Here is a 12,574-nt window from a genome sequence, read left to right as displayed (position 1 = left end):
TTTTTCTCCGTGGCTGGGTAGTATTCCATTGTATGGATGGACCACAATGTGTTTATCCATCATCTGTTGATGGACAATTGGGTCGTTTCTACTTTTGAGTGATGATGAACCCGGCTTGGGTGAGTGCTAGGGTTCGCAGTGCCAGTGGCTGCTGGCCGCGTTCCTCCGAAGTCTCAGCAGACAACTCACCCATTGTCCCCTGGGGTAAGCTGAGGTAAGCTTACCGGCTCCACAGGGGGTTGGAGGAGGAAGGCAAGCTGACTGCTGTCTGGGCCCTTAGGGGCAGCAGTGGGTCCTTGGCTTGCCCTTGCCTGAGGCCAAGCAGAGGGGAGAAAAGGCAGCCCCTGCTGGAGGGGAACTCCCAGCTTGAGGTCTGGCCCACTTCCTCGAAGAACGCTCAGATCTGATGCTGGGCTTCGCTCATCGGCGGGGTCCGCCCTGCAGGTGGTGTGCCCAGGTGTCCTCCTTCGCCCACCTGCCCACCCTCCCTCAAGCAGGGCCCAGGGAGACCTGGTTGGTACCTTGGGTTCCCGATCTGTGTCTGCTGTGGGGCCATCAGAGGTTAGCTGGGTGAGGGAGAAGCAGCATAGGCCAGGGCAACTTGGGGCCACAGCTGGGGTGGTGGAGAGGCCTGGCCCTAGTCCCCAAAAGTGGTAGAAAAGTCTGATGACCTGAATGGGGCCTTTTGTTGGGCTCTCAGTAACCCTGAGGGGGGGGATCGTCTGACCCCGGTGCCACCCCTGTCCTGCCCTTTGAGAAGCCACCGGAAGAGCAGGCTTCTTGGGGGAAGGGAGCCCCTCTCAGCCAGCACTGAACTCACCCTTAGTCAAGGGAGCCTCCCTCAGCCCTGCAGCTTCTGGGAAACGGCTCTTTGAGGACTGTTCTGGATTGAAATGTGTTCCCCAAAGAAATATATTGAAGTCCTGACCCCTGTACCTGTGAGTGTGACCATTTTTGGAAATAAGGTCTTGGAAGGTGTTAACAGTTAATACGAGATCAAACCTGTTTGAGTGGTGTTCTGTGAAAAGAGAAGAGACACAGAGACAGATACAGAGGGAAGACAACCATGTGACGATGAAGGCAGAGACTGGGGTGATGCGACCACAAACCAAGGGATGACTGGGATCACCAGAAGCTGGGAGAGACAAGGAAGGATCCTCTTCTAGAAACTTGGAGGGAGCATGGCCCTGCCCACACCCTGGTTTTGAACTCCTGGCCTCTCGAACTGTCAGAGAGTACATTTCTGTTGTGTCAAGCCGCCCACTTTATGGTAATTTGTTACAGCAGCCCCAGAAAACAATGTAAGGACCAATTGTGGGCTCCGTCGGGGACAAGCTGTTCTCCGGAAATAGCCCTCAGTACTTGGGAGGACAGGCTGGGGAAAGAGATCCTTTTGTGGTCAAGAGCAAGCAGGGAGGGGGCTGTCAGGGAAGGAGAGCTACTTTCTTGTGGCCAAAGCGGGTGAACCCAGGGGAGGGCAGGCCCAGAGGGGAGAAACCTCTTGTCCCCAGTGCAGGGTTGAGGTGGGAATCTAGAGCAGGAAAGGGGCTCGGGCTGTCTTGGACATTCAGTTTTAGGCTTGGAGGCTGGCTCAGGCTGGAGACTGGGAGGGACAACTGTCCATCGTGCAGCCCAGGGCCCTTTCCCTGGGGCCTTGGATCTGTATGAATCTGGAATTCAGAGGAGAGCTTGGGAGGCCTGAGATAGAAATCAGGGTGCTGTCAAGACAGATGTTTCTTTGTATGTATTTTTTTTTATTAACCTTTATTGAGTTTCGAGTGAACGTTTACAAATCAAGTCAGTCTGTCACATATAAGTTAATATACATCTTACTCCTCACTCCCACTTGCTCTCCCCCTAATGAGTCAGCCCTTCCACTCTCTCCTTTCGTGAAAACTTTGGCAGCCTCCAACTCTCTCTATCCTCCCATCCCCCCTCCAGACAGGAGATGCCAACACAGTCTCAAGTGTCCACCTCATATTATTAGCTCACTCTTCATCAGCATCTCTCTCCCACCCACTGTCCAGTCCCTTTCATGTCTGATGAATTGTCTTCGGGAATGGTTCCTGTCCTGGGCCAACAGAAGGTTTGGGGACCATGACCGCTGGAATTCCTCTAGTCTCAGTCAGACCACTAAGTATGGTCTTTTTATGAGAATTTGGGGTCTGCATCCCACTGATCTCCTGCTCCCTCAGGGGTTCTCTGTTGTGCTCCCTGTCAGGGCAGTCATCGGTTGCGGCCGGGCACCAACTAGTTCTTCTGGTCTCAGAATGATGTAAGTCTCTGGTTCATGTGGCCCTTTCTGTCTCTTGGGATCATAGTTATTGTGTGACCTTGGTGTTCTTCATTCTCCTTTGCTCCAGGTGGGTTGAGACCAATGGATGTATCTTAGATGGCCGCTTGTTAGCATTTAAGACCCCAGACGCCACATTTCAAAGTGGGATGCAGAATGTTTTCATAATAGAATTATTTTGCCAATTGACTTAGAAGTCCCCTTAAGCCATGGTTCCCAAACCCCCGCCCTTGCTCTGCTGACCTTTGAAGCATTCATTTTATCCCGGAAACTTCTTTGCTTTTGGTCCAATCCAATTGAGCTGACCTTCCATGTATTGAGTGTTGTCCTTCCCTTCACCTAAAGCAGTTCTTTTCAGCTAATTAGTCAGTAAAAAAACCCCTCTCCCACCCTCCCTCCCTCCCTCCCTCCCCCCCTCGTAACCACAAAAGTATGTGTTCTTCTCAGTTTATACTATTTCTCAAGATCTTATAATAGTGGTCTTATACAATATTTGTCCTTTTGCCTCTGACTAATTTCGCTCAGCATAATGCCTTCCAGGTTCCTCCATGTTATGAAATGTTTCACAGATTCGTCACTGTTCTTTATCGATGCGTAGTATTCCATTGTGTGAATATACCATAATTTATTTATCCATTCATCCGTTGATGGACACCTTGGTTGCTTCCAGCTTTTTGCTATTGTAAACAGAGCTGCAATAAACATGGGTGTGAAGGCTCTGTTTCTCTAGGGTATATTCCGAGGAGTGGGATTTCTGGGTTGTATGGTAGTTCTATTTCTAACTGTTTAAGATAACGCCAAATAGATTTCCAGAGTGGTTGTACCATTTGACATTCCCACCAGCAGTGTATAAGAGTTCCAGTCTCTCCGCAGCCTCTCCAACATTTATTATTTTGTGTTTTTTGGATTAATGCCAGCCTTGTTGGAGTGAGATGGAATCTCATCGTAGTTTTAATCTGCATTTCTCTAATGGCTAATGATCGAGAGCATTTTCTCATGTATCTGTTAGCTGCCTGAATATCTTCTTCAGTGAAGTGTGTGTTCATATCCTTTGCCCACTTCTTGATTGGGTTGTTTGTCTTTTTGTGGTTGAGTTTTGACAGAATCATGTAGATTTTAGAGATCAGGCGCTGGTCGGAGATGTCGTAGCTGAAAATTCTTTCCCAGTCTGTAGGTGGTCTTTTTACTCTTTTGGTGAAGTCTTTAGATGAGCATAGGTGTTTGATTTTTAGGAGCTCCCAGTTATCGGGTTTCTCTTCGTCATTTTTGGTAATGTTTTGTATTCTGTTTATGCCTTGTATTAGGGCTCCTAGGGTTGTCCCTATTTTTTTTCCATGATCTTTATCGTTTTACTTGTGTGTATTTTTAATTTTTATTGTGCTTTAAGTGAAAGTTTACAAATCAAGTCAGTCTCTCATACAAAAATTTATATACACCTTGCTATGTACTCCTAATTGCTCTCCCCCTAATGAGACAGCACACTCCTTCCCTCCACTCTCTCTTTTCCTGTCCTTTCGGCCAGCTTCTGACCCCCTCTGCCCTCTCATCTCCCCTCCAGATAGGAGATGCCAACATAGTCTCATGTGTCTACTTGATCCAAGAAGCTCATTCTTCACCAGTTATCATTTTCTATCTTATAGTCCAGTCCAATCCCTGTCTGAAGAGTTGGCTTTGGAAATGGTTCCTGTCTTGGGCTAACAGAAGGTCTGGGGAAGACAGATGTTTCTTGACACTCTAGAATGAGTTGAGAGTACAAGGTTGGGGTGTGAGCAACCAGCATTTCCCAGGGTTTGCCTGAGCACTGATGATACAGGAGAAGGGAAGGCCGCCACTCCGGGCTCCCACAGGCCCATGTTCCTGCTGTGTGTGGGGGTGGGGTGGGGGGGGTATAGACAACAAATAGGGAAGCAAACAACAAGCAAGAAGAGGGGGACTTTCTGGCAAGGTGATAGTTCGTCTGACATCTGAGCGACAGGTCAGCCATTCAAACTCAGGAGGGGGCATTCCAGGCAGAGTGAACACCATGTGCTAAGGCACTAGGCACCGAGGAGCAGTGGGGCTGGAAGGGAGGGAGGAGACAGAAGAAAGCGAGATGGAAATGTCAGAGAGAGCTGTCTGCAGGGCTTCGGAGCTGAAGGGAGGGGGAGTGACTCTTCTTTTTCTGACCTTTAACTGTTCTGTATCAGTAATGTATTCACATGGTTCACACCTCAGCATGAAGAGGCAGACTTTGAGATGCCTGCTTCCAGGTAGGCCCAGTTCCCGCAATGCCCCAGCAGAGATCATTTTATTTTGGTTCACCTCCCACTTATCGGTCCTCTGTTTCTGCAGAGATGAGCAGGGATAAGCAGACACCCTTCTTCTCACCTAAGCCTACTGTTCTGCACCTTGCTGCTGTTCCCTGGGATGGAGTCAGAATAGCCTCTGGGTCTTTCCATATCAGGGCACAGAACCTCCTCATTCTTTCTATTTTAAGCTGCTGAGTGAATAGGCTAGATATTGGCAAATCCCCCTCCCTGGCGCCTGGCCCATTTTACAGCTCCACCAGCAATGGAAAAGAGTGACAAATTCTCCCAGCCTCACACACAGGGTACTGTCACTCCACGTTAGGACACATGTGGCCTCTCAGGGAAGTCTTCAAATTGTTTTCTTTTGACTGAGGTGAAATTTGTTATTCTTGTTGCTAGGTGCTGTCGAGTCAGTTCGAAGTCATAGCGACCCTATGCACAACAGAACGAAATATTACCAGGTCGTGCGCCATCCTTACACTCATTGTTACACTTGAGCGCATTGTTGCAGCCACTGTATCAATCCATCTCATTGAGGGTCTTCCTCTTTTCCGCTGACCCTGTGCTTTACCAGGCATGACGTCCTTCTCCAGGGACTGATCCCTCCTGACAACATGTCCAAAGCGTGTAAGACGCAGTCTCACCATCCTTGCTTCTAAGGAGCATTCTGGTTGTACTTCTTCCAAGATGGATTTGTTTGTTCTTCTGGCAGTCCATGGTATATTCAATATTCTTCACCAACACCACAATTCAAAGGCGACAATTCTTCGGTCTTCATTGTCCAGCTTTCACATATATGTAATGCGATTGAAAGTATCATGGGTTGGGTCAGGTGCACCTTAGTCTTCAGGGTGACATCTTTGCTCTGCAACACTTTGAAGAGGTCCTTTGCAGCAGATTTACCCAATGCAATGTGTCATTTGATTTCTTGACTGCTGCTTCCATGGCTGTTGATTGTGGATCCAAGTAAAATGAAATCCTTGACAACTTCAATCTTTTCTCTGCTTATCATGATGTTGCTTATTGGTCCAGTTATGAGGATTTTTATTTTCTGTGATTTAGGCGTCAATTCTTCTTCAGGCTTCCTTATTCATTGCCCAGCTTTGACATGCATATGAGGTGATTGAAAACACCATGCCTCGAGTCAGGCACACCTTAGTTTTTAAGGTGGCATCTTGGCTTTTTAACACTTTAAAGAGGTCCTTTGCAGCAGATTTGCCCAATGCAATGTGTTGTTTGATTTCCTGACTGCTGCTTCTATGGGTGTTGATTGTGGATCCAAGTAAAATGAAATCCTTGACAACTTCAATCTTTTCTCCATTTGTCATGATGTTGCTCATTGATCCAGTTGTGAGGATTTTTGTTTTCTTTATGTTGAGGTGCGATCCATACTGAAGGCTGTGGTCTTTGATCTTCATTAGTAAGTGGTTCAAGTCCTGCTCACTTTCAGCAAGCAAGGTTGTGTCATCTGCATAACACAGGTTGTTAATGAGTCTTCCTCCAATCCTGATGCCCCGTTCTTCTTCATATAGTCCAGCTTCTCGGGTTATTTGCCCAGCATATAGATTGAATAGGTGTGGTGAAAGAATACAAGCCTGATGCACACCTTTCCTGACTTTAAACCAATCAGTATCCCCTTGTTCTGTATGAACAACTGCCTCTTGATCTATGTAAAGGTTCCTCATGAGCACAATTCAGTGTTCTGGAATTCCCATTCTTTGCAATGTTATCCATAATTTGTTATGATCCACACAGTCAAATGCCTTTGCATAGCCAATAAAACACAGGTAAACATCCTCCTGGTATTCTCTGCTTTCAGCCAGGATCCATCTGACATCAGCAATGATATCCCTGGTTCCATGTCCTCTTCTGAATCTGGCCTGAATTTCTGGCAGTTCCCTGTCAATATACTGCTTCAGCCGTTTTTGAATGATCTTCAGCAAAATTTTGGTTGCGTGTGATATTAATGATGTTGTTGTATAATTTCCACATTTGGTTGGATCACCTTTCTTGGGAACAGGCATAAATATGGATGTCTTCCAGTCGGTTGGCCAGGAAGCTGTCTTCCATATTTCTTGGCATAGATGAGCGAGCACTTCTGGCACTGCATCTGTTTGTTGAAACATCTCAATTGGTATTCTGTCAATTCCTGGAGTGTTGTTTTTTGCCAGTCTCTTCAGTGCAGCTTGGACTTCTTCCTTCAGTACCACTGGTTGAATGTCCAGCAATTCTTTTTGGTATAGTGACTCTGTGTATTCCTTCCATCTTCTTTTGATGCTTCTTGAGTCATTTAATATTTTCCCCATAGCATCCTTCACTATTGTGACTTGAGGCTTGAATTTTTTCTTCAGTTCTTTCAGCTTGAGAAACTCCGAGCATGTTCTTCCCTTTTGGTTTTCCATCTCCAGCTCTTCACACATGTCATTATAATACTTTACTCTGTCTTCTTAAGCTGCCCCTTGAAATCTTCTGTTCAGTTCTTTAACTTCATCAATTCCTCCTCTTGCTTTAGCTGCTTGACGCTCAAGAGCAAGTTTCAGAGTCTCCTCTGACATCCATCTTGGTCTTTTCTTTCTTTCCTGTCTTTTCATTGACCTCTTGCTTTCTTCATGGATGATGTCCTTGATGTCATTCCACAACTCGTCTGGTCTTTGGTCATTACTGTTCAAGGCGTCAAATCTGTTCTTGAGATGGTCTCTAAATTCAGGTGGGATATACTCAAGGGCATATTTTGGCTCTCGTGGACTTGCTCTGATTTTTTTCAGTTTCAGCTTGAACTTGCGTAGGAGCAATTGATGGTCTGTTCCACAGTCGGCCCCTGGCCCTGTTCTGACTGATGATATTGAGCTTTCTTTTCCATCGTCTCTTCCACAGATGTAGTCAATTTGATTCCTGTGTGTTCCATCTGGCAAGATCCATGTGTATAGTTGCCGTTTATGTTGGTGAAAGAAGGCATTTGCAATGAAGAAGTCGTTGGTCTTGCAAAATTCTATCATTCGATCTCCGGCATTGTTTCTGTCACCAAGGCCATATTTTCCAACTAGCGATCCTTCTTCTTTGTTTCCAACTTTCACATTCCAATCAGAAGTAATTATCAAAGCATCCTGATTGCATGCTCCATGAATTTCAGATTGCAGAAGTTGGTAAAGATCTTCAGTTTCTTCATGTTTGGCCTTAGTGGTTGGTGTGTAAATTTGAATAATAGTCATATTGCCTGGTCTTCCTTGTAGGTGTGTGGATATCATCCTATCACTGACACCATTGTACTTCGGAATAAGCAAAGTCAGAGAAACAGTAAGTTGACTAGAGTTTACCAGAGTCTGGGGAGTTATTCCTTAAGGGGTTTCTGCCTGGGGTGATGGAAAACTCTTGGAAGTAGTGGTGATGGTTGCACAACGTGGTGAACGTAATTAATGTCACTGAATCGTGCATTTTATGTCAGTAAAGGTGCTTAAAAAAAGAAAGCAAAGGAATGACAACCACCAGATTCCGGGCTGTGGGGACCAGCTGGGGAAGGATGCAATGACAGGTGTCAATGACTTGTGCATCTACGTGCTGTTGGCAGCGGGCCTTCCAGGGTTATGGGCCATCACGGGCAGTGTGTTCTGAGGGAGAATCGCCACTCCTGCCCCTGCGTGCACCTGAGGGGGCCGAGACAAGGGAGGGCGCGTTCGCGAGGATGCACGGGGAAGGTGTCCGGAGGCTGGAGCGCCGTGCAGCAGGTGTCCTGGGCCTTGCCTCCGAGCGGCGGGCGGGGCCCGCGCGTGCCCGCGAGGCCGGGGACGCGCCGCCACCCCCGACCCGAGGGGGTGTGGCGCGGGCACGCGCCGGGCTCCCGGTGGCCTTTGGCAGCCGGCGGGGGGCGGGGAAGGTGCGCGCCGCGGACGCGGCCATTGCGCGAGGGGGGCGCGGCCAGCGGAGCGCCGCTAGCGCCGGTGGGACTGGGGCCGCTTGTTGGGGTCCTCGCCCGTCCCACGGGCAAGCGGGCTCCCCATCGCGGAGGGCCTGCCGCTGGCCCCTCGTGCGGCGACCCCGCCCGACGCGGTGGTACGATCCTCCTTTAAAAGGCCCCGGCGACCACGGGCCAGCCCAGTGTGTGGGCGGCGGCGGCGGCGGCGGCGGCGGCGCGCGCGCGCGGGGCGCGGGCGCGGCGGGCCGGCCGAGGGCTGGAGGCGCGTCCACGTGGCCGGCAGCCACTGGAGCTAGAGGCGGTGGGAGTACAGGTAGGTGGTCGTCATGCCCTGCCGCCCGTGCGAGGCCCGCCGGCTCGGTAGCCGGGCCTCGCGGGGGCCGTTGCGCCCCTGCCCCGAGCCCACCGCACCCCGCGTTGTGAAGCCGGTCAGCCGAGTCCGGCCCTCTGCCTGATGCAGACCTTTTGTGGCGGCAAAGCAGCCCCTCTGAGGACTGCTGAGGCACCTCCAGGCAGAGAGGTGGGGGCAGGGCGAGCCAGGCGGCCCCGCGGGGGTGGGCGTCGTGGAGCTGCGTTGTCCCCATCCCCGGTGGCGAGCCGGAGGAGCTGGGCTGCCTGCGACGCCCGCCGCTCCGAGCCACAGGCTGGGCCGGGTGGGGTCTGGGGCTGGAAATCCTACCTCTCCAGTCCCCCCCCCGCCTCCCCCCCCCCGCTATCGTCACTGTCCCTAGGCTTGTGCTCCTGCGGGTGCTGAGGGGCAAGGGTGGAATTGGGCTGCTCTTGCGTGCGAATCCTTTTTTCTGTGACTGTTGTATTAAGGGTCCAGGATGCGAACCTGACAAAAGACCCAGGGAGAGGGGATCGAACTGAGCAGAAACTTTGCACTTTGCTGCTGGGACCTGCCCCTTTTTCTAGCAAAGGATGGTTCTTCCTTTGCTTGTTCTGTGCCTCCTCGGTTTACCCTCCCCCCATACTCCCAAGCTGGGTACCCCTTTTCCTTTGGGCTTGGCCACGGAGAGGGCAGTGCTGAGCCCTGCCTTGGAGGCTGCCACGACACTACTCTGCTGTGAGACCTGGGCAGTCCCTGCACTGTTCCCACTGCCCGTGCCCCTCTCCCTAAAGCTGCAGGTACGTGCGGACGTTGCTTCCCTTCCCTAAGGCTCCTGGGCTCCCAGGGACAAGTCAGGTCCCCCTGCACCTCCCCTTTCCCAGTAACCCTGCATCAGGAGGGAGAGCCAGGCAGGGCTGCCTGGGCACCCGTCTGGCCATGCTGGAGTGGAGCTTGACTTATGTTTGTCTGGGTGCGTCTGCGCTTTGTGTTCTGGACTGCCAGCCAGGCCCTCAGGCGGAGGAGACAGCTGGGGCGAGGAGGGGGCCTTGATTCTCCCGAGCTCTGGTCCAGGGCTCCTGGTTGCTGGTCCACTCAGGGGTGCCCCCATTGTGATTGTGGTCTCCTTGCCTTTTCCCTTGCCCTAACTTGGGTGGGAGTCTCTTTGGCCTGGGGGTCCCTGAGGTCGCTTCTACTGCCCTGCCTTTCCGAGCATCTGGCTCTGCTGCCCCTTTGGGTGTGGCCCAGCTGAGGCGAGGCCGTCCTGGCTCCCTTCCAGTGGGAGGGGGGCGATGATTGATGGCCCGGGGCGGGCAGCACTCAACCCTGGTGGAGGCCCCTCCTCTCTCTGAGCCGTGGTCTCCAGCTGGGGCTCTGATGTGGAGGTGGGTGAGTGGCCCCCAGCCAAGTGGCCTGGCAGGGCAGGAAGGGGCTGGGCAGCCTGGACCAAGGACCTCTGACTCCCATTCCCTGTCTCCGCAGGCCTTCCCCAGAACAGCTGCAGACCATGCCCCCTGTCTGCCTCCTGCTGTTGCTCCTCGCCATGGAGAGGGCCTGGGGCAGCAGGCCTTTCCGCGCCTTCACGGTGACTGACACCACGCTCACACATCTGGCCGTGCATCGGGTGACTGGAGAGGTGTTTGTGGGCGCAGTGAACCGTGTCTTCAAGTTGGCCCCCAACCTGACAGAGCTGCGTGTTCACATCACGGGCCCTGTCGAGGACAATGCCCGCTGCTACCCGCCCCCCAGCATGCGGGTGTGCACCCACCGCCTGGCTCCCGTGGATAATGTCAACAAGCTTCTGCTCATAGACTACGCGGCCCGGCGCCTTGTAGCTTGTGGCAGCATCTGGCAGGGCATCTGCCAGTTCCTACGGCTGGACGACCTGTTCAAGCTGGGCGAACCACACCGCCGCAAGGAGCACTACCTGTCAGGGGCCCAGGAGCCTGACTCCATGGCTGCTGTCATCGTGGAGCAGGGCCAGGGGCCCAGCAAGCTGTTCGTGGGCACCGCTGTCGATGGCAAGTCCGAGTACTTTCCCACCCTGAGTTCCCGCAAGCTCCTGGGCAACGAGGACAGTGCTGACATGTTCAGTCTGGTGGGTGAGCCGTTCCCACCTGTGCCCCTGCCCACCCTCTTCTCACCCCTCACGTGCCTCAGGAGCCCAGTGCCCCTCCCGCACCTTCCTTCCCTAGGCTTGGTGGGCAAAGAATGGTTTGGCCCCTCACCATCTGGGTTGCTGAGGCTGGGCAGCTGGGCTGGGTCTCGGGAGGGGGCTGGGGAGCCTGTGACTATACGGGTGGGGGTCACACAGGAAGCCCCCGCTGGGCTGTGTTGTTGGAGCAGGGCGGTGTGGGGACTGAGGGTGGGCAGAGGGCTCCGGGCTTTGGGAATTGACGGCAGGCTGGGCCTCACCCCACACTGTCTCTCCTTGCCCAGGTGTACCAGGACGAGTTTGTCTCCTCCCAGATCAAGATTCCCTCCGACACACTGTCCTTGTACCCTGCCTTCGACATCTACTACATCTATGGCTTTGTGAGCAGCTCCTTTGTGTACTTCCTGACCCTGCAGCTGGACACCCAGCAGACCCTCCTGGATGCCGCTGGCGAGAAGTTCTTCACCTCCAAGATTGTGCGCATGTGCGCTGGGGACTCGGAGTTCTACTCGTACATCGAGTTCCCCATCGGCTGCTCCTGGCGCGGCGTGGAGTACCGCCTGGTGCAGAGCGCCCACCTGGCCAAGCCAGGCCTGCTGCTGGCGCGGGCACTGGGCGTGCCAGCCGACGAGGATGTCCTCTTCACCGTCTTCTCCCAGGGCCAGAAAAACCGGGCCAGTCCGCCCCGGCAGACCGTTCTCTGCCTCTTCACCCTCGGCAATATCAATGCACACATCCGCCGCCGCATCCAGTCCTGCTATCGGGGGGAGGGCACGCTGGCCCTGCCCTGGCTCCTGAACAAGGAGTTGCCCTGCATCAACACCGTGAGCCCCAGCCTGCCCCATCCCAGCTGGGCCACCTCCCCCACTCGGGCCTGGCGAGGCTTTTTTCTTGCAGTCTTTCTTTTCCCAGTGCTCCATGGCATGGCTCTCCCCTGCCACCCTGACTCCCCTCCCCATCCCCCAGGGAGAACTCATCCCCACACCACAGGTCCAGTCCATGATCGTCCCAACCCCCTCCTGCCTGCTCTCCCTCCTCCATCTCCCTCTTTAACCCCTGATTTCCCATGGGGCTCAGGGAAGGCAGTCAGGCCTGGCTGGGGACAGTGGGCACATGGGGGCTTATGGGCCCCAAGCCAGCTGGTGTGTGATTCCCGTCGCCTGAGCTCACGCATACTCTCTTTGTCCCCCCAGCCCATGCAGATCAATGGAAACTTTTGTGGGCTAGTGTTGAACCAGCCGTTGGGTGGCCTACATGTGATCGAGGGGCTGCCCCTGCTGGCTGACAGCACTGAGGGCATGGCCAGCGTGGCCGCCTACACCTACCACCAGCACTCAGTGGTCTTCATCGGCACGCGCAGTGGTAGTCTGAAGAAGGTGGGTCTGGAAGCCCCTTGGCATGTGGGACCAGGGAGAGTGGGGCGGGAGTGAGAAAAGAAGCCTGGGGTACCTGAACTGGGCACAGCTCATGATGGGAGGGAGCCCTCCACGGGATGGCCCCGCAGTCACTTCACCTTCCCCAGCTTCACTTCTCTTTGCCGCCCTAAATGCCAGCTTCTGTGGCTCTGGGGATAAAGGCCACACCTATCATGAGGCCTCTC

The 12,574-nt window shown here is 53.1% G+C and overlaps 1 protein-coding gene across 12 annotated transcripts in view; it reads left to right on the top strand.

Moving 5' to 3' along the window:
- The first annotated feature begins 8,725 nt into the window (after positions 1-8,725).
- Positions 8,726-12,574, top strand: part of PLXNA3 (plexin A3) — a 139,759-nt gene continuing 135,910 nt past the window's right edge. For 7 of the 12 annotated variants that reach the window (XR_007515892.1, XM_049872388.1, XM_049872392.1 and 4 more), the window contains exons 1-3: positions 8,726-8,804; positions 10,302-10,917; positions 11,259-12,350. Coding sequence is in view for 11 of the 12 variants with exons in the window: in XM_049872388.1 (XP_049728345.1) it covers positions 10,327-10,917; positions 11,259-12,350 (1,683 nt within the window). In the remaining variant the exon portion in view is untranslated. The other 5 variants (XM_049872395.1, XM_049872394.1, XM_049872393.1 and 2 more) reach the window with 3 other exon arrangements.

The sequence above is a fragment of the Elephas maximus genome, chromosome X, assembly GCF_024166365.1.
Source record: "Elephas maximus indicus isolate mEleMax1 chromosome X, mEleMax1 primary haplotype, whole genome shotgun sequence".
Taxonomy (NCBI): domain Eukaryota; kingdom Metazoa; phylum Chordata; class Mammalia; order Proboscidea; family Elephantidae; genus Elephas; species Elephas maximus.
The sequence above is the reverse complement of the archived record's forward strand: the minus strand, read 5'-3'. Positions and strand labels throughout refer to the sequence as shown.